General features: G+C 42.2%; 1 protein-coding gene across 1 annotated transcript; it reads left to right on the top strand.

Moving 5' to 3' along the window:
* The first annotated feature begins 4,626 nt into the window (after nt 1-4,626).
* LOC139547135 (G-protein coupled receptor 183) lies at nt 4,627-22,675 on the top strand. The gene is given in 5 exon segments (XM_071356163.1): nt 4,627-4,978; nt 5,235-5,749; nt 6,019-6,211; nt 16,579-16,754; nt 22,640-22,675. Coding segments are annotated over 5 exon segments (1,272 nt in total).
* Nucleotides 22,676-23,085: the final 410 nt, after the last annotated feature.

Below are 23,085 nucleotides of genomic sequence, written 5' to 3'. Positions count from 1 at the left end.
TCTATAAATGTTATATCCTTGTATTGCTACTGATGTATTATCAAATTAATTATCTAAGTGAGTCTCAGAAATGGCTAATATTATAATGTTATCTGATGTTAGCAAGTTATTGATTTCATTAACCTTATTTCCAAGGCTAAATATATTAATATGGGCAATTTTCAGCCCTTTCAGCACAGGTCTCACCTGACTGAGGGGACATACTGGAAGCCTGGTGCGTGGAGCTGCCACAGGGCTTACCAGGCTGGGGAGACATACTGGAGGCCTGGTATGTGGAACCAGAACAGGTCTCACCGGACTGGGGAGATGCACTGGAAGCCTGGTGCGTGGAGCAGCTACAGAGCTTACCAGGCTGGGGAGACATACTGGAGGCCTGGTACGTGGAACCGGAACAGGTCTCACCGGACTGCGGAGATGCACTGGAAGCCTGGTGCGTGGAGCAGGCACCGGATACACTGTGCCGTGGAGGCGCACTGGAGGTCTCGAGCGTAGAGCTGGCACAACCCGTCCTGGCTGGATGCCCACTTCCACCCGGCAAATGCGGGGCGCTGCCATAGAGTGCACCGGCCTGGGAATGCTCACTGGAGACACTGTGCGCATTACTGCATAACACGGTGCCAGACCAGTCACAGACCAGTTGGCTCAGGTCTGAACCCTGACTCCGCCAATCTCCCCTTGTGCCCCCCCCAAAAAAATTTGGGGGCTGCCTCTCGTGCTTGCTTCGTTGAGCTATCTCCTCGTATCGTCGCCGTTCCGCTTTCGCTGCCTCTATCTCCTCCTTCGGACGGCGATACTTCCCGGCCCTTGTCCAGGGTCCTGCTCCCTCCAGGATTTCCTCCCAGGTCAAGTCTTCCTGACCACGCTGCTTGGTCCGTTGGTGGTGGGATCTTTTGTTACGTTCGCTGTCCTCAAGCTCCCTGTCATAAATGAACCAAGGTGCAGCGTGGTAGGCGTACATTTAGTTTAATATTAAATGTTCCACCAAAAAACAATAAAAAACTCAACGCACGTAAAGCTAGGAGTGCAACACCTGCAACACAAAAGACAAGATCCCACAACTGAAGGTGGGAAAAAGGGCTGCCTAAGTATGCTCCCCAATCAGAGACAACAATAGACAGCTGCCTCTGATTGGGAACCATACTCGGCCAACAAAGAAATATAAACATAGATTTCCCACCCTAGTCACACCCTGACCTACCAAATAGAGAATTAAAAGGATCTCTAAGGTCAGGGCGTGACAGTCTTACAGGAGGCATGTATACAGTAGGTCTAAAAAGAGCCTAATGGCCACTTCCATCATGATTTTCTAGAAAACTGTTTCTGATACAAATGTAAAAAGCATGTCAAACATCCTTCCTCACGATTAAGTATCTATGTGAGACTCCAAAAATATTTTGCATCCCCGCTCAAATGGAATCCCACTATACTTTCCATGGCACTCATGTAACAAATCCGGATTTGGCTCCCGCAGTTTATTTGAACCCTGCTGTTTCTGTATATATTGTACTATTGCACAACTGTGGTAGTAGCAACTTATCCTGGTGTACCATTTACAGTAACCCTGTGAGACCCACAGTTGCAGAAATGCCATGCTGCCTAAATTGCATCATGAACAGGTCCTAAACTAAGAAATCATGTCAAACACACCAGTGCATCTCCTTAGACCCAGATGTATCTCTTAGTAGTATTTGTTGTCTCTCAGTGTGATTATTGTGGCATCAGTAGCCTCTGAAACATTAGACACCTGTCCACTCTTCTGACATCACAAAGTATATATTGGTAGCCATCCATGCAAGTACTGTACATGACTTGAAATACGTTTTCCTGTCTTCTCTAATATGTAGTGATTATGTAGAAAAAATACATTGAGAAACAAACATTCTGAGCCAGAGCTACAAAGGTCGTGTTGTAAATTGATAAAAGTAATCTTTGGGCTTAAAGTGTTGAATAACTGAGACGTAGGGCCACATTCAGATGTTGATAGACAAGGAAGATACATTGTTTTTCTTCCAAATAATGCAAATTTGAAAAACCAAATACTCCAGAAGTAACTTTGATGTTCACTCTACACATCAAAATAACAAAAATGTACATCTTTTAAAAAAAAATTGGTTTATGAGGTCAAACTACTGCCATTGACAATCATTAATTTTATGTTAAAGAAGTAACTCCATGGGCACAGACGTCAATTCAACGTCTGTTCCAAGTTGGTTCAACATCATTTAATTGAACCAGTGTGTTTGTTCGCAGTGGGAAGATAGGAGATTATCTCTTCAAGTTAATCCAAAAACGACAACAAAATATTACTGAAAGTAGAAAACCCACAAAATAGTTGATCCTTTCAAAAATATATGTTTTGATAGTAAAATACTCACATTTGGATAGATCAAGTTGATCAATTTAGCTATTTCAGTCAAAATATGACTATATTTCAGGCATAGATTTTCCATCACATCAATGATTTTTATAGAATTTTACAGTTTTCTTAACACAATATTTTCCTGCCATAACATTTTCATAATCAGAGGCCTATTTGAAGTATTTCTGAAGGGTAATACATTGTTTTCTGTCATTTGGATCTATGCCTGGGTATCATACGGTTGTTTAGTCGGGGGCATCCTCAATGTGAGAGTCAGAGGTTACACTCAATACAAAATGTCTGAGTGAATGGAGACGCACAGAGAGAAACTGCTGAAGAGGGACTCACTTTGTAGACCCTGTAGTGAGGCGGGGGGCACACCTAACAACCTGTACCACGGTAGAGGCATTATAAAACTCACATGCACCCGCTAAACTTCTTTGAGCTTTTCTCTTAGTTTAATGTAATTTTGTAAGTTCAGAGTGGCAGAGATTGTGAACAAAATGCAATGTTCTCTGGGAAATACTTTTTCCAAATAAACACATTAAATGCACCCTACCTAAACCTGAAAAAAAAAAGAAATTGATGTAAATATCACTTTTACCACCAGGTGTAGACACTTCCTGTCATCAGAAGATATTATAGGACTGTCAACATTGTAAGAAGCCCCTGGTTTCACTGAACCACTATACTACTGAAAAAAATACAGCATAAGACCAATGAAGTGAATACCATAAATAGACTATGCTATTTAACACATGCAAAGGTTTATTAATAATTCTTGTTTAAATAGTCACACACAAAAAGACTTGTCAGTCAGTGATTTCAGTCTAAATTTGATTCATTTTTGGTTCAGTTCTTGGCATTGTTTTATCTTTATATTGGCAGTTGAGGGAGAGGTGTGGCCAAATCGAAAATGATTCGTCAACATCATACACATTTTGACATTTACGCAATGAACCACAAGTTTTCTACTTTTCCCCAATCTCTTCATCATCTCCATCTTTCTTTACCTCATGTAGGCACTCTGCTAGCTGTCAGTCAACCCCAGAGACGAGACCCAACACAGGATACACAACCTCAGATCTTATCAGCTATTCATTTAACCTTTCTTTTATGAAATTCCCTGGTATAGGTATAGACAGGGGTTAGAGAGGGGGGCCAGTAACCGAATGGTTACTGTTTCAAATCCCAGGGCTGATGGGAAAATCTGGCAGGAGTGAGATGGCAACCAAAGGGTTGCTGGTATCAGAATCTCAGGTGCCGCCTACCTCCATTGTGCCCTTGAGCAAGGCACTTAACGCCTAGCCTGGTCCAGCTCTAAACATTTTTGTTGTGTTAGGTTGAGGTACTTTTGAGTATGATCAATGACTATACTTGACACTTTCATATGCACGTCAATAATATGTTTTGATGTCTCGTAAATGGAAAGTTGTGTTGTGTTATTTTTTACCCCCACCTGGCTTTCAAATTTGAAAACACATGTTTGAGCTGCAGAATACCGCAATGGCTTGTGGTTATTGTCAAAAAGACAATCTTCTCACAAGTCTATGTAAAACATGGTACATTGATGCCCTAGATTTAGCATGTGTGTTTTGCAGAGAAAACACTGGCTGTGTTGTGATCATCATTATACACCTCGACTTGATTTCTAGATGTAATCTTTATCTAATTGATCAGATCATCTACATTGATAGATCATGGTCTTAGATAAACTGGAAGAACACACATTGTTACAGTGTTCAACTTAATACCAGGCACTTCTGCCTTGAAAATGGCATTTGACTGGTTGTGACCAAAACTGTAACTTTGCACTACCTCTTCTGAAGAAAGTGGGGGTGGGATTTGCGACACAGTCATTCTCTTCAAAAGTGGTTACAAACAGTTCTCCAAGTCACTTTACTTTCAAACACCAGAGTTAACAGACTGTCTTGGATAGCAGGTGAAACGCTGAAGTCTTTTTGCATATTTGTCATTATAGATATGCAATCATTTATATTCAAAGCAAAACGGTCTATTAATTCAGTATTGTATATTAATATATGTATTGTTAATATATGTGTTAGCTCAGTATTTATTTATTTGTGTCCCTTCTGGACAAATCTGTTTTTTGAATGTAATTAGCTGTTACAGTTTAAACTCCAGCACACTAGATTATTGTGTTCTCCGTGAAGTGTTCAATGGATCTCAACCAACATTTTGGCTTATTCATCAGGGTTCATCAACAACAAAAAATTCTCAAACATATTTTTTTCTCAACAGGAGAAATGTCTACCAACATCTCTGTGGACCCGGTGGATTTAAACACCTCTGACACCAACCAGATGTGTGACGTCTTTGTCGACCAGAGAGCTGCCTTGATCATCTTCCCAATCTTCTACTCTCTGGTGTTCCTCATCAGTTTATGTGGCAACAGCCTTGTCCTGTATGTGACCTGTCAGAAGAAGCAGAAGTTCAACTCCACGTCTCTTTACCTGGTCAACCTGGCTGTGTCTGATGCATTGTTCACATTGGTACTGCCAGGGAGAGTCACTTACTACATCAGACAGTTTGACTGGCCCTTTGGGGATCTGCTCTGCAGGCTGGCTACTATGTTGTTCTTTTCAAACACATACTCAGGTAAGGTGTGTGTGTGTGTATTGTATGGGGAAAACTGTGTAAGAGCTGTAGCATTCCGCAGTGGGTTGTGGTTATAGTAAAAAATATATTTCTCTCACAGGTTTATATAAAGCATTTACATTTATGCACTAGTTTTTGCACGTGTGTGTATGTGTGTCTGTCAATTTTTTTCTCTGTCTGCTTGCCTGTCTGCTGGTTAGTGTCTTCTGTTTATTCATCCACCCATCCAATATCCCATCTCCCTCTCTTCCACCAGGAATTGCCTTCATGACATGCATCAGTCTAGACCGGTACTTGGCCATGGTCCACCCCCACCGGCTACAGTACCTGCGGAGCGTCAAAGTGGTTCGAGGGGTCTGCTGCCTCGTCTGGCTACTGGTGTCTCTGGAAACCGCCCCCCTGCTCTTCCGTACCATGCTCCATGACCACAGAGGCCGACGAACCTGCATGGAGTACTTCACCTTTGAGGATACTCGCTCCACCCCTTATCTTCTCCTCCTGGCCTGTACTGTTTCCTTCTGTCTCCCCCTACTGGTCATCATTGTGTGTTACACCCGGATCAATCTCAAACTGAGTCGCACGGCCAAAGAGAACCCACTGACGGGCCGCTTGGGTCGTAGCCGCAGAGCCAAAAATATCATCCTCCTCATCCTCCTCACCTTCGTCCTGTGCTTCAGCCCCTACCACCTCAACATCATGCAGTTCATGCTGAGGAAGGTGCTGGGCCAGCCCAAGTGTGACGAGATGCAGGCATTCAAGGCTTCCCTACAGGTAGGACCTACTAAAGTGAATGTCTGTATGTCAGTTGTTGGTCTGTTTGTTTGTCTGTCTGTCGGTTGGGGAGACTGTTGGTGGGTCTGTCTGTCTATAAAACATGGTAGATTTACATTTATGCCCAAGATGCATCCTTTTGTGTGTGTGTCTGTCTGGCTGTCAGTCAGTATGTCCGACTGTTTAGGGAACTGTGAGTTTTCTTTTCTTTGTGATACATTGAAATCCTCAACAACATTTTTTATTAAAAAGGCATTGTGTCCCTGCAGGTGACTGTCTCCATGATGAACCTTAACTGTTGTCTGGACCCTGTCATCTACTTCTTTGCCATTAAGACGTACAAGCAGAGGGTGATGAGTCTGTTCAAGGGCTACCTTTCGACCCCTGCTCCTTTCTCCAAAACCGCCACAGACAACAGCAGCAGCAACACCTAAACATCACCACCAGTAGGAAGAGACTGTGGTAGTTCTTTATTAAACCAGAAAGAAGTTGAGGAAGATATTGAAGGTGATTGCACTTAGTTGATTTCTGCATCTAGGGTTTGATTTGAGGTGTGATCATGGGTGTTATATTTGTGTAACTGACTGCGAATTTTGTTTTGCGATTGTGAGCAAAGAATTATCAGGCTATAACCATTGTTTGGGTGCTAGACCGTCTAAAGCTTTGTTCACACTGCAGGTCTTAATACTCAAATCCGTTTTGTTAATCAAATCCATTTTGGAATACTGACTGTACAAAAAGAAAGTTACAAGTGACCAAATCGGATTTGTGTGTGTTCAGACTGTAGTCATTTGCTTACATGGTTACGCAAGTTGTCATTGTAATGGCGGGTGTATGTCCAGATGTTGTGTACTGGTATTAAGTTAAGGTGACTGACAACAATGCCTGCCATGGAAGTCTCCCAGTTGCTTTGAACGTTCAAAATCATAGCGTAAGAACACTTTTAAAGCCTCAAAGGATAAGGTGATCCAACTTTCAGAACTAGTCATTTTTGGCTAGCCAAAGCAGTCAACAAGCTTGCTAGGTAGCCGTTTAGCTTGCTAGCACAAATCACTCATGTGTTTGTAAGCACTTATTAACAAGCTACATAGCTACCACATGTTGTTGTCAAACGGTCAACTGAGAAGCCTGCAAGAAGGTCATACCATGGAACATTTTGTTATTTGATTTCGAATTTGAAAAAAAAATATATATATATAAAAATGATTTGATGAAGACGAAAAGCATTGGTCTTACTGCTATTAGCCCAAACAAACACATTGATTCACTACATGGAACAACAGATAGTCCCCCACCCAAAAAATCTGAATGAAGTTTGTTCTTAAGTGTCTGTCCTATATCTTTAAGATATGAGAAAAATCTGGATTTTTAAAAACATGTATTTAACCCCATATTTTTGGCACTAAACATACTCCATATATACTGTACTTCCATACATGTTTTCGACTGGTACCGGGGGACCTTCAGACAAGTCTTGTGAGGCCTGTGGAAATCCTACAAAAACAACCGATATGTATGTGTTTGTGAGAGTCTCACCTTAACACAGATGGGTCAAACTGTTCGAAAGCCACAGACAGAGGTTGGCAGATTGGGTGTACCAACTTCTGATGCTTGTGGGGGTCGTAGAGCAAAACAGAACACCATAGTGTTCATGAGAGACTCATCTTTCCATAGAGGGAAAGATAATAGTTTGTAGGCCAAACCGTTCGGACGCTACAGACGATTTTGTGAGAAAACCACATTTTGGGATGTGTCATGGTCTGACATACACTGCTCTAGCTCTGTCACCTTTCACCGCAGATGCGGAAGTGTAACATAGGCGGATGCGGTGGATTGAGACGCATCTAATGCAAAAACAGATCTCTAGATTAAACTGACAGAATTTTATGGGGAGTTTGTATACTATGCTAATTAGATTCCCACGTTAAGTGGTTTAATATGACTCAAATGTGTATATATAATTTAGTTATTATTGTACAAAGAAATGTTACAATATTTTGTTGAAAACTGAATGAGTAAATATTTAATGCAAATGACGTAAAAGTTCTAAGGTGACAAGTTCTTGATTTACAACATGTATATTTGTAATCTGTAAATGTCTGGCTAGAGATATATTCTGGAGTTGGGGACATTTTCTGTATCATTTTACTGTACTGAATAATATAATCTGCAGCTGAATAAACGTATTAGTAATCTCTCTGATGTATAACATTTGTCGCGGGTGGCCATTAAACAGACGGAAGGTACGATAATGAGTGGGTTCATTTTCATTGTGTGGAGAAAAAGTAAATATGAGGACCAAGCCAAGTAGAAACAATCTGAATGTATCAATGCGTATAATTGAATTTCATCCGATTGTATTTGGACACTCTGTATATTTACATTCCATATTTAGTTACACGACACAGCCAGATCACGGGAAAAACACCAGAGCGTAAAAGTCAAACATAAAGTTTTCAAATTAAACAGATTTGAGATGTAAAAGTATATATACCTTAATAGAAAATGACTCAAGTAAAGGTAAAAGTCACCCAGTAAAATACCACTTGAGTAAAAGTCTGAAAGTATTTTGATAATGTAGTTGCTAAAATATTAAAATAAAAATATTTCACCTTTATTTAACCAGGTAGGCTAGTTGAGAACAAGTTCTCATTTGCAACTGCGACCTGGCCAAGATAAAGCAAAGCAGTTCGACACATACAACAACAGAGTTACACATGGAATACACAAACATACAGTCAATAATACAGTAGAAAAATCTATATACAGCATGTGCAAATGAGGTAGGATAAGAGAGGTAAGGCAATAAATAGGCTATGGTGGCAAGTTAATTACAATATAGCAATTAAACAATGGAATAGTAGGATGTGCAGAAGATGAATGTGCAAGTTGAGATACTGGGGTGCAAAGGAGCAAGATAAATAAATAACTACAGTATGGGGATAAGGTAGATTGGATGGGCCATTTACAGATGAGCTATGTACATGTGCAGTGATCTGTGAGCTGCTCTGACAGCTGGTGCAAAAAGCTAGTGAGGGAGGTAAGAGTCTCCAGCTTCAGAGATTTTTGCAGTTCGTTCCAGTAATTGGCAGCAGAGAACTGGAAGGATAGGCGGCCAAAGGAAGAATTGGCTTTGGGGGTGACAAGTGAGATACCTGCTGGAGCGTGTGCTACGGGTGCGTGCTGCTATGGTGACCAGTGAGCTGAGATAAGGCGGGGCTTTACCTAGCAGAGACTTGTAGATGACCTGGAGCCAGTTGGTTTGGCGACGAATATGAAGCGAGGGCCAGCCAACGAGAGCATACAGGTCACAGTGGTGGGTAGTATATGGGGCTTTGGTTGGCACTGTGATAGACTATATCCAATTTGTTGAGTAGAGTGTTGGAGGCTATTTTGTAAGTGACATCGCCGAAGTCGAATATCGGTAGGATGGTCAGTTTTACGAGGGTATGTTTGGCAGCATGAGTGAAGGAGGCTTTGTTGCAAAATAGGAAGCTGATTCTAGATTTAATTTTGGATTGGAGATGTTTAAAGTGAATCTGGAAGGAGAGTTTACCGTCTAACCAGACACCTAGGTATTTGTAGTTGTCCACATATTCTAAGTCAGAACCGTCCAGAGTAGTGATGCTGGACGAGCGGGCAGGTGCAGGCAGGTGCGGGCAGCGATCGGTTGAAGAGCATGCATTTAGTTTTACTTGTATTTAAGAGCAGTTGGAGGCCATGGAAGGAGAGTTGTATGGCATTGAAGCTCATCTGGAGGTTAGCACCGTGTCCAACGAAGGGCCAGAGGTATACAGAATGGTGACGTCTGCGTAGAGGTGGATAAAATAATCACCAGCAGCGAGAGCGACATCATTGATGTATACAGAGAAGAGAGTCGGCCCAAGAATTGAACCCTGTGGCACCCCCATAGAGACTGCCAGAGGTCCGGACAACAGGCCCTCAGATTTGACATACTGAACTCTATCGGAGAAGTAGTTGGTGAACCAAGCGAGGCAATCATTTGAGAAACCAAGGCTGTTGAGTCTGCCAATAAAAATGTTGTGATTGACAGAGTCGAAAGCCTTAGCCAGGTTGATGAATACGGCTGCACAGTAATGTCTCTTATCGATTGCGGTTATGATATCGTTTAGGACCTTGAGTATGGCTGAGGTGCACCCATGACCAGCTCTGAAACCAGATTGCATAGCGAAGAAGGTACGGTGAGATTCGAAATGTTTGGCAATCTGTTTGTTAACTTGGCTTTCAAAGACCTTAGAAAGGCAGGGTAGAATAGATATAGGTCTGTAGCAGTTTGGGTCTAGAGTGTCTCCCCCTTTGAAGAGGGGGATGACCGCAGCAGCATTCCAATCTATGGGAATCTCAGACGATACAAAAGAGAGGTTGAACAGGCTAGTAATATCGGTTGCAATAATTTCTGCAAATAATTTTAGAAAGAGAGGGTCCAGATTGTCTAGCCCGGCTGATTTGTAGGGGTCCAGATTTTGCGGCTCTTTCAGAACATCAGCTATCTGGATTTGGGTGAAGGAGACGTGGGGGAGGTTTGGGCGAGTTGCTGTGGGGAGCGTAGGGCTGTTGACCGGGGTAGGGTAGCCAGGGGGAGAGCATGACCAGCCGTAGAAAAATGCTTATTGAAATTCTCAATTATTGTCGATTTATCAGTAGTGACAGTGTTTCTTAGCCTCAGTGCAGTGGGCAGCTGGGAGGAGGTGCCCTTATTCTCCATGGACTTTACAGTGCCCAGAACTTTTTTTGAGTTTGTGTTTGACAGTGATGAGGGGTGGTCGTTTGACCGCAGACCCATTACGGATGCAGGCAATGAGGCAGTTATCACTGAGATCTTGGTTGAAAACCGCAGAGGTTTATTTGGAGGGCGAGTTAGTTAGGATGATATCTTTGAGGGTGCCCGTGTTTACTGATATGGGGTTGTACCTGGTAGGTTCATTTATAATTTGTGGGAGATTGAGGGCATCAAGTTTAGATTGTAGGATGGCCGGGGTATTGAGCATGTCCCAGTTTAGGTCACCTAGCAGCACGAGCTCAGAAGATAGATGGGGGGCAATCAATTCACATATGGTGTCCAGGGCACAGCTGGGGGCAGAGGGCAGTCTATAGCAAGCAGCAACGGCGAGAGACATGTTTCTGGAAAGATGTATTTTTAAAAGTAAAAGCTTGAATTGTTTGGGTACAGACCTGGATAGTAAGACAGAACTCTGCAGGCTATCTCTGCAGTAGATTGCAACACCGCCCCCTTTGGCAGTTCTATCTTGGCAGAAAATGTTATAGTTATAGTAAATTTCAGGGGTTTTGGGGGTTTTCCTAAGCCAGGATTCAGACACGGCTAAGACATCTAGGTTGGCAGAGTGTGCTAAAGCAGTGAATAAAACAAATTTAGGGAGGAGGCTTCTAATGTTAACATGCATGAAACGAAGGCTTTTACGGTCACAGAAGTCAACAAATGAGAGCACCTGAGGAGTAGGAGTGGAGCTAGGCACTGCAGGTCCTGGAGTAAACTCTACATCACCAGAGGAACAGGGGAGAAGTAGATTAAGGGTACGGCTAAAGGGTATAAAAACTGGCCGTATAGCATGTTCGGAACAGAGAGTAAAGGGAGCAGGTTTCTGGGCACGATAGCATAGATTCAAGGCATAATGTACAGACAAAGGTATGGTAGGAAGAGAGTACATTGGAGGTAAACCTAGGCATTGAGTAATGATGAGAGAGATATAGTCTCTAAAGATGTTTAAACCAGGTTATGTCATCGCACATGTGGGAGGTGGAACATCATGGTTGATTAAGGCATATTGAGCAGGGCTAGAGGCTCTACAGTGAAATAAGACAGTCATCACTAACCAGGACAGTGATGGCATATTGATATTAGGGTGAGGCATGTGTAGCCAAGTGATCGTATGGGTCCAGTGAGTGGTTGGGTTGGCTGGGGACACGGCAATTCAGACAGTTAGCAGGCCGGGGCTAGCAAGCTAGCAAGCCGAGGCTTGCAAGCTAGCATAAGGGCCTTAGTGGGATGTTGGGGGAAAGTCTGCTTTTGCCTCCTCGTGCGGCGACGTCGAAGAGTATCAAAAATATCAAAAGTAATAGTATAAATCATCTCAAAGTCCTTATATTAAGAAACCAGACGGCATCATTTTCTTGTTTTTTTTATTTACGGATAGTCAGGGCCATACTCCAACACTCAGACATAATTTACAAACGTAGCATGTGTTTAGTGAGTCTGCCAGATCAGAGGCAGTAGGGATGACCAGGGATGTTCTCTTGATTAGTGTGTGAATTAGGCAATTTTCCTGTTTTGCTAAGCATTCATAACAAGTACTTTTGGGTTTCAGAGAAAATGTATGGAGTAAAAAGCAAACCATTTTCTTTAGGAATGTAGTGAAGTAAAAGTAATCAAAAATGTAAATAGGAAAGTAAAGACACCCCAAAACGACTTACAGTAAGAAGTACTTTTAAGTATTTTACACCACTGCATATGGCATCATGACTTATGTTCAATGAGCATTTAAGAATGTTAAGCGCTAACGAATCACTTTCCTGCGATACTTCAATTGTTTCACAACTCAAAATGATGTAACAAAGACCAGAGTGAATCGTAAAAGATATACACATTGAAACCCTTTGATAATACTGATCTTAATCAGAGTTTTTCTTAGAATGTCATACTTTCCAGAGAAATGCTTAACATACTGCTCAACACATTATTTATATGCAGGCAAACTGTAAACACACAAAGACATGAAAAGGAGATAAAAAGATGATACTGAATGAAATGCATCTCCTTTTCTCCCTCACCACATATACACCAAAAAGCATGCACACACATATACACCAAAAAGTCTGTACCAGCGGCAGCACACCCATTGGGGCGTTAGGGACGCCGTCCCACTTGTGATAAAAATAAAGAAAGAAACATTTGATTGGTCAACCAAAAATGTTTTTAAATATTTGCAGTGAAAAAATATACAGTTTATATATATATACAGTGGGGAGAACAAGTATTTGATACACTGCTGATTTTGCAGGTTTTCCTACTTACAAAGCATGTAGAGGTCTGTAATTTTTATCATAGGTACACTTCAACTGTGAGAGACAGAATCTAAAACAAAAATCCTGAAAATCACATTGTATGATTTTTAAGTAATTAATTTGCATTTTATTGCATGACATAAGTATTTGATACATCAGAAAAGCAGAACTTAATATTTGGTACAGAAACCTTTGTTTGCAATTACAGAGATCATACGTTTCCTGTAGTTCTTGACCAGGTTTGCACACACTGCAGCAGGGATTTTGGCCCACTCCTCCATACAGACCTTCTCCAGATCCTTCAGGTTTCGGGGCTGTCCCTGGGCAATACGGACTTTCAGCTCCCTCCAAAGATTTTCTATTGGGTTCAGGTCTGGAGACTGGCTAGGCCACTCCAGGACCTTGAGATGCTTCTTACGGAGCCACTCCTTAGTTGCCCTGGCTGTGTGTTTTGGGTCGTTGTCATGCTGGAAGACCCAGCCACGACCCATCTTCAATGCTCTTACTGAGGGAAGGAGGTTGTTGGCCAAGATCTCGCGATACATGGCCCCATCCATCATCCCCTCAATACGGTGCAGTCGTCCTGTCCCCTTTGCAGAAAAGCATCCCCAAAGAATGATGTTTCCACCTCCATGCTTCATGGTTGGGATGGTGTTCTTGGAGTTGTACTCATCCTTCTTCTTCCTCCAAACACGGCGAGTGGAGATTAGACCAAAAAGCTCTATTTTTGTCTCATCAGACCACATGACCTTCTCCCATTCCTCCTCTGGATCATCCAGATGGTCATTGGCAAACTTCAGACGGGCCTGGACATGTGCTGGCTTGAGCAGGGGGACCTTGCGTGCGCTGCAGGATTTTAATCCATGACGGCGTAGTGTGTTACTAATGGTTTTCTTTGAGACTGTGGTCCCAGCTCTCTTCAGGTCATTGACCAGGTCCTGCCGTGTAGTTCTGGGCTGATCCCTCACCTTCCTCATGATCATTGATGCCCCGCGAGGTGAGATCTTGCATGGAGCACCAGACCGAGGGTGATTGACCGTCATCTTGAACTTCTTCCATTTTCGAATAATTGCGCCAACAGTTGTTGCCTTCTCACCAAGCTGCTTGCCTATTGTCCTGTAGCCCATCCCAGCCTTGTGCAGGTCTACAATTTTATCCCTGATGTCCTTACACAGTTCTCTGGTCTTGGCCATTGTGGAGAGGTTGGAGTCTGTTTGATTGAGTGTGTGGACAGGTGTCTTTTATACAGGTAACGAGTTCAAACAGGTGCAGTTAATACAGGTAATGAGTGGAGAACAGGAGGACTTCTTAAAGAAAAACGAAACGGTCTGTGAGAGCTGGAATTCTTACTGGTTGGTAGGTGATCAAATACTTATGTCATGCAATAAAATGCTAATTAATTACTTAAAAATCATACAATGTGATTTTCTGGATTTTTGTTTTAGATTCCGTCTCTCACAGTTGAAGTGTACCTATGATAAAAATTACAAACCTCTACATGATTTGTAAGTAGGAAAACCTGCAAAATCGGCAGTGTATCAAATACTTGTTCTCCCCACTGTATATACACTACAATTCAAAAGTTTGGGGTCACTTAGAAATGTCCTTGTTTATGAAAGAAAAGCAAATGTTTTGTCTATTCAAATAACATCAAATTGATCCGAAATACAGTGAAGACATTGTTAATGTTGTAAATGACTATTGTTGCTGGAAACTGCTAATTTTTATGGAATATCTACAGCGGCCCATTATCAGCAACCATCACTCCTGTGTTCCAATGACACGTTGTGTTAGCTAATCCAAGTTTATAATTTTAAAAGGTTAATTGATCATTAGAAAACCCTTTTGCAATTATGTTAGCACAGCTGAAAACTCTTGTGCTTATTAAAGAAGCAATACAACTGGCCTCCTTTAGACTAGTTGAGTATCTGGAGTATCAGCATTTGTGGGTTCGATTACAGGCTCAAAATGACCAGAAACAAAGACTTTCTTCTGAAACTCGTCAGTCTATTCTTGTTCTGAGAAATGAAGGCTATTCCATACGAGAAATTGCCAAGAAACTGAAGTTCTGGTACATCGCTGTGTGCTACTCCCTTCACAGAACAACGCAAACTGGCTCTAACCAGAATAGAAAGAGGAGTGGGAGCTATAGGAGGATGGGCTCATTGTAATGGCTGGAATGGAATTTTTGGAATGGAGTCAAACATGTGGTTTACATACTCTATGTTTGATGTGTTTGATACCGTTCCATTCACTCCATTCCAGGCATTATATTGAGCCTGTCCTCCTATAGCTCCTCTCACCAGCCTCATCTGGCATGCACCCACTCACACACACACACACACACACACACACACACACACACACACACACACACACACACACACACACACACACACACACACACACACACACACACACACACACACACACACACACACACACACACACACACACACACACAAACACAGTCTTGTACAGCTAACCTTGTCGGGACACACAATTCAGTCCCATTCAAAATCCTATTTTCCCAAACCCCTAACCCTAAACCTAACCCGTACTCTTACTCTAAGCCTAACTCTAACCTTAACCCTAACCCAAAAACCTAACCCTAAACCTAACCCTAGCACCCTAAACCTAAACTAACCCTAGCTCCTAATCCTAACCCTTAATGTAATTCCAACACTAATTCTAACCATAACCCTAAACCTCCTAGAAACAGCATTTCACCTCGTGGGGACTAACAAAATGTCCACAGTTGGTCAACTTTTTGTTTGTTTAATCTTCTTGTGGGGACTTCTGGTTCTCACAAGAATAGTTAAACACATCCACATACAGTGCACACACACACACACACACACACACACACACACACACACACACACACACACACACACACACACACACACACACACACACACACACACACACACACACACACACACACACACACACACACACACACACACGGAGTGTGTGTATGTGGGGGGTATGCAGGTACACATATCTCTCTCTATATCCTCACCCACCTGCCATACTTCCCCTCACACACACACTTTCCTGCTTACCTTGAGGTGGTGTTACATTTCTCTATCTCCAGGAAGTGGTCTGTTTATAGTGCACTGTAACTATCTTATAGCTCCATCTCTATATTTAGATGTAGAACATTGCCAGAGTGTGCAGAAACAGTGTTCCATTACTTTTCAGAGAAAATCAGGGTAAGGCACACAGGCTGCAGTACTGCAAATGCAGGCTGATATTTATTGTTGTGCCCTGTAGGCAGCACTGAGCAATTTCTGCTAGATGGGACAGCTGCAAAGTCAAAATTGCCTATATTGTAAAAACTCATGAAAACAAAAATGTGCTTTTTGGTCTTAATTTACGGTTAGGCATTATGGTTAGCAGTGTGTTTAAGGTTGGGGTTAAGGTCAGGGTTAGGCTTAACATCAGATTTGATGACTTTGTGGCTGTGCCAGATCGTGAGAGCCTCCAGAACAAGATTCATGACAAAAAACACCAACCCACACTGCAAACTGTGCCATAAAGGCACTGTGTGGTTATTGTGGAAGACATTGGTTACGTTCCAAATGGCACCCATTTCTCCATATTGTGTACTACTTTTGCTTTTGACCAGGGGGGCTATGGACAAAAGCATTACACTTTTAGGGAATAGTTTGCAATTTAGGATATATTCATTATTAAGGTTGTTACTGTGTGGGGAGATGGCTCGATAGGCTCCCATGCCTCAGCTGGCTGTATAGGCTCCCATGCCTCAACTGGGTGAACAGGTTCCCGTACCTCGACCGAGGCAACCGGGGAGGTCTCAGCCGGCTTGTTAGGCTCTCATGCCTTAACCGGTTCGTCAGGTTTCCGTGCCTCAGCGGAGGCGACCGGCCCGCTCCTGATCCCCGGGATCGTCCCTGTGGTTGGCGTCCTGCGGCTGGAGCCACGTGCCAGAGAGGGGGTACTGTCACGTAGGCTCTATCTTAAAATACTTTAAGAGGTCAACATTGCCAGATTCCTTCACTCAATACAAACACCTAAAAAAGACAGTTCAAAGGCTGATTGACAAAGAGAAAGAGTCCTCTATAAGAGCAAGATCCAGCACAATAAAAATGACCCCAGAGAGCTCTGGAATACTCTCTAGGATGTATCTACTCGCAACAAGCTGTCAATCCAAAAGCTATTGTATACAATAATCATGTGCCTATGAGCCAGAGTTATACTGTTAGCATGAGGCAGTGTGCCCTATTAGGAAGTCCAATGTATGCAGCTCACCCTGCGCTATCAGCTCAAACGTGAATAACATTGTCATGTCTACTTCTGAAATGGTTCCCAGTAAAGCAATGAAAACAATCAAGCATCCCAGAAAAGTGCTGAAAATAGCCCACATTAACATATGTAGCCTAAGAAACAAGGTTCATGAAATCAATAACTTGCTTGTAACAGATGACATTCATATTCTGACTATCTCTGAAACTCACTTAAATAATACCTTTAATGATACAGTGGTAGCAATGCATGGTTATAACATCTACAGAAAAGACAGAAATGCCAATGGAGGCGATGTTGCGGTCTATATTCAGATTCACATTCATGTATAGCTTAGAGAGGATCTCATGTTAAATACTGTTGAAGTAATATGGATACAGGTTCACCTGCCTCACCTAAAGCCCATTATTGTGGGTAGCTGCTATAGACCACCACATGCTAAAAGTCAGTATCTGGATAATATGTGTGAAATGCTTGATAATGTATGTGATATCAACAGAGAGGTATATTTTCTGAGGGACCAAAATATTGACTGGCTGTACACAATTCCTGGAAGCTGAAAATGTCCCAGTTCTTCCATGGCCTGCATACTCACCAGACATGTCACCCATTGAGCATGTTTGGGATGCTGTGGATCAATGTGTACAACAGCGTGTTCCAGTTCCTGCAAATATCCAGCAACTTTGCACAGTCATTGTGGGACAACATTCCACTGGCCACAATCAACAGCCTGCTCAACTCTATGTGAAGGAGATGTGTTACGCTGCTAGAGGTACAGTATATGGTGGTTTTCTGATCCACGCCCCTACTTTTTTTTAAATAAGGTAACTGTGATCAAAATATGCATATCTGTATTCCCAGTCCTGTGAAATCCATAGGTTAGGGCCTAATTCATTTATTTTGATTGACTGATTTCCTTTTATGAACTGTAGCTCAGTAAAAAAAATCTAATTCTTTTTGTTCAGTGTTTTATTCAGCCAAGAGAATTTCCGAAGGAAAGCGTACATTTCCCAGGTTTCAACTTCAGATGTTACAAAGTTGCTTCTTGACAAATAGAAAGCCACATGAATGGATAACATCCCAGCTAGACTCCTGAGTGATGCTGCTGATGATCTTATGTAACACACATCATTACATTTCAGTCATTTAGCAGATGCAGAGCGATTTACAGGAGCAATTAGGGTTAACTGCTTGCTCATCAACAGATTTTTCACCTAGTCGGCTCAGGTATTTGACCCAGCAACCTTTTGGTTACTTGCCCAATGCTCTTAACTGCTAGGCTACCTGCCACCCCATTTGATTCCATTCAACATGGAAAGGTACCACAAGAGCTAAAAACATGCAAGAGTTGTTCCTTTACACAAGAAAGGAAGCAACGTTGGACGAGGGAACTACAGACCAGAGTCAATCTTGAGTGTGTTGTCAAAGGTTTCAGAAAGAGCACTCCATGAACAGATCCTAAAGTATATTCATGATCATAAAATTTTATATGACCTTGATTCTGGTTTGAGAAAATCCCACTCTACTGACAGTTGTTTACTGTACTTGACAGATTTTATCAAGAAAGAAATTGACAAGGACAACCTCTGTGGAATGGTCATGCTTGACCTAACAAAAGCATTTGATGCTGTGATCCATTATATTTTGTTCTACAAACGGAAAGTAATTGGTCATACCTAACTAATAGGTTCCAAAGGTGGATGTGGGCACGACACTGTCTGATGCTAAGGAGATAAACTGTGGTGTTCCCCAAGGGAGCATTTTGGGGCCTTTACTTTTTTGTAAATGACATGGACTGCCTGTTCATTCCCTCTGTTCCTGTATGTGGATGAGTTTGCCCACTTGGATTCACAGAATAAGAAGGAGCCCATTGAAAATACCCTAAGCAGCGAACTGACTAAAGTCAGTAAGTAGTTATCCAACAACAAACTGTCTTTGCATTTAGGAAAGACAGACTGCATCCAATTGACATTGACACTTTTGTCATTAAGCAGGTGCTCTAATCCAGAGCAATTAAGGTTAATAAGTGCCTTGCTCAAGGGCACATATTTCACCTAATAAGCTCTGAGATTTGAACTTGCAACCTATCGGGTACTAGTCCACCACTCTTAATCACTAGGCTACCTGCCTGTCTGGTTCCAAACACAATGTGAGAAACTTCCAACTTCTCAGTCTAGTTTAGTCATGTAACGGTGAAGGAACAATGCTCTGTTATATACAGTACTTGGGTTGTGAACTGGACCAACCCATGACAGGTAAACTCATGGCTCTGAAGGTAACTGGGAAGCTTCACTCCAGGACAAAGTTCATGGCAAGGGTAGCCAAGTTTCTGGATACAGAGACTATGAGGACCCTCTCATAGTGACACTCTGATAGTGTCACTATGAGTATAGTTCAGTGGCATAACAACAAATCTGAAGGACAAACTTCAAACGGCCCAAAGCAAACTAATGAGAACTCTACTCAAGCTCAATCCAAGGATGCACATTGGTCCTAATAATTTCTGGGAAATGAACTGGCTTTCAGTTGATCTCCAGGTGGTACAGATCAAACTGTTGATGGTTTTTAAAGTTATACATTCCTTTGTCCCTAGTTACCTGTTTGGTTATTTTCATTTCATTAGAGTAGGGGTCTCCAATCTTTTCTAGTATGAGAGCAACTTTAAAAAAATGAAACATGGTGTGAGCTCTTCTCTTCTCCTCTTCCCTGCAACTCTTTCCCACAACTCTTCCCCAGGTAGTTAGTGCACAAGAGAAAGTAATACACTGTGTTTCCTGACAATATACTGTACCTGGTAAAATAATGGTTCATAAATCTATCCCCCCGCACAAATGTGTTTTATATTTCCCCAAATTATGTTTTCTCAGTTTCATTTTTCCTAGTTTCGGATTTGTTTTTCACTCTTAAAATTACAATTGTTCATATCGAAACAACTCATTTGGATTGTCACGTTCTGACCATAGTTCTTGTGTGTTTTACTTGTTTTAGTGTTGGTCAGGACGTGAGCTGGGTGGGCATTCTATGTTGTGTGTCTAGTTTGTCTGTTTCTATGTTTGGCCTAATATGGTTCTCAATCAGAGGCAGGTGTTTTGTGTTGTCTCTGATTGGGAATCATATTTAGGTGGCTTGTTTTGTGTTGGGGTTTGTGGGTGGTTGTTTCCTCTCTTTGTGTTTTCTCTGCACCAGATAGGGCTGTATCGGTTTGCCACATTTGTTATTTTGTATTTGTAAGTGTTCACGTTTATTCGTCTTAATTAAATATGTTGAGCACAAACTACGCTGCGTCTTGGCCCGATCCCTGATACACCTCCTCTTCAGACGAAGAGGAGGAAGGCTGCCGTTACATGGATGTTCTGAGTCCATGTCAATGCTTAAATCACACCCGTATACCATTTTCTCCACTGGAATATTTTTTTTTGGTGCAATTTCCCTTTATTTGCGCATCTGGCCATTTAATTGTGCGTCTAGCAAGTGAAGAATGCGCCATCTAATGTGCGGTCTAGCAATGATTCTGCACTGCTGCTGCTAATTTCATGGCAAAGTTTGCAAATAACAAATAATAGATACAAATGATATACTTACTCATGATATACTTCTGCCAGGTAAGCCTACTTTGCAGTTAACATTTAATTGAGAAGGTTTGGGGAAAGTATTTCTGTCAACCCACAAGACGGTTATCACATCACCTGGCTACACACAGTGTGATAGACATGGGCAACATTGCTGGAAATTAAATCGGCAGATATTGTGTTAGGTTTGACAAGCCAATAGTGGGCTAACCAGGGGTGGGATAATGTCAATGTTGTGTTGATTAGGTATTAGCTGTGTCTGATACTTGTGACCGTTTGTGGTGGAACATGTGCAAATTGCTTTCAGAATTGTTTGGCGAGCTTCTCATACATAACACTGCTGCAGAGGAATGAAATGGTGTACAAACCATATATAATCCATAAACTTTAAGAAATTATTTATGGACAAAATACTTTAAAACTGCACAGGCTTAAAGAAAGTATAACTGTTTCAATGAACGTTACTTGGTAATCTATTATATTACTTTTAAGGTTTCCTCCCTATTGATGATGTATTTGAGATGCATTTTCTTTTTATGTTATAATCTTGTGTATATTTTGTTTTCAGATAAACATTTTTGTGTCATCCTCTATGGTTTTAATGTCATTGTACTGTATCCACATGTGTGGTTGTACTGTGTTTAAAGGTCAACTGCCCCTTAGAACCAACTTCTCTGGTTTTAAATGGCCTATGTGACTTCGTTATGAAGAAACATGAATACTAATGTCAAAATTGACTACAAAGTGTAAAATAGGAGAATTTTGACAGAATCTCAACTTACTGGAGGGTTGGGTAGGGATTACTTACATTCCCACTTTTGCCAAAGATGCCCAATTGCCCAGAGACAACACATTGTAGTCCGCCCCCTGCTGCCATGCACATTTGTTGTCATGTCTGCATATGGGTGCAAAACATTAAGCTCAGTAAATAGGAATGAAAATGGACTTCCTTAAAGTTGGTGCACACATCCAATGCATTTCAACAATATGGCCAAATGGCCAGGAATGGATTACAGCCGACACGGTCACTTCTGCTGCCAGTGTCAACCGTTAAACCACTGGTGTTGGGTAAAGCGGCCTTTCTACTGACTCTGAAAAACACCAAAGGAAAGATGCCCAGGGCATGCCTTAGGCATGCTGCAAGGAGGCATGAGGCAAGGAGGCAAGGAGGCATGAGGACTGCAGATGTGGCCAGGGCAATACATTGCAATGTCCGTACTGTGAGACGCCTAAGACAGCGCTACAGGGAGACAAGACGGACAGCTGACCGTCCTCGCTGTGGCAGACCACGTGTAACAACACCTGCACAGGATCGGTACATCCGAACATCACACCTGCGGGACAGGTACAGGATGGCAACAACAACTGCTCGAGTTACACCAGGAATGCACAATCCCTCCATCAGTGCTCAGACTGTTCGCAATAGGCTGAGGGACACTGGACTTACGGCTTGTGTCGTGGCAAATCGGTTCAAATATAACGCTTACAAGAACTTGTGAAATCAATTAGGCTTTTAATACAGAGCATTGCCAGCCGGAATGTCCCGCGGAACACACACCCCGCTTCCCAGCCCCGGCTCCAGCATTTATACACAAATAGCATATGGGTCCACCCCATATGCAAATAAGCATACTTCCCCTAATTCTTCCTGCCATCATTATCTTTTTAGTTCAGGCTTCCTGCTTGTTCACGCCTACTAACGCCCATATCTGCTTTCAGTTAGATTATAATAGTGGCCAGACCCGTGCTTGTCTTAAAAATAATATATGTCCATCTATCCTATAGGCCTATGACTTAGCCCTGTATTTAACTCAGTGCCTTAGCATGTCCTCTGGTATGTGTGCCGTTTATTGGAATCGGCAGACTATGTGTCTCTTCTATCATTAGTGTCCAGTTGCCTTAGGCGCCTATTTCTCTGGTATGTGTGCTCTTAGTGAAATGGGCAGACTATCTGTCTAGTGTGTCCAAGTGCCCTAAGTGCATATTTCTCTGGTATGTGTGCCTTTAGTGGAATCAGCAGATTCTGTCCTATAAGCCTTCTTAGAAGGAGCTGACTATGGGTCTTTTTATCATTAGTGTGTCAGGTCAGCAGACCATGTGTCTCTCCCTTTCATTACTGTGTCAATCTACTCTTTGTTCTGTTCTCCCCTATCCTTAGTGTGTCCAATTGTCTTAGGCGCCTATGTGTCTCCCTGTCTTCCTGTAGTCTGTTTTTAATGTTCAGCTGTCTTATACATCTATGTGCTGTGCTATACGTCTTATTTACTCCTACACTTGTAGGCCTGTTGTAAGGCTGGTCCTCACCAGACATCACCGGCAACAACGTTGCCTATGGACACAAACCCACCGTCGCTGGACCAGACAGGACTGGCAAAAAGTGCTCTTCTCTGACGAGTCGCAGTTTTGTCTCACCAGGGGTGATGGTCGGATTTGCGTTTATCGTCGAAGGAATGA

The sequence above is a fragment of the Salvelinus alpinus genome, chromosome 20, assembly GCF_045679555.1.
Source record: "Salvelinus alpinus chromosome 20, SLU_Salpinus.1, whole genome shotgun sequence".
NCBI classification, from domain to species: Eukaryota; Metazoa; Chordata; class Actinopteri; order Salmoniformes; family Salmonidae; genus Salvelinus; species Salvelinus alpinus.
Note: the sequence above shows the minus strand (reverse complement) of the source record. Positions and strands in the feature narration are given on the sequence as shown.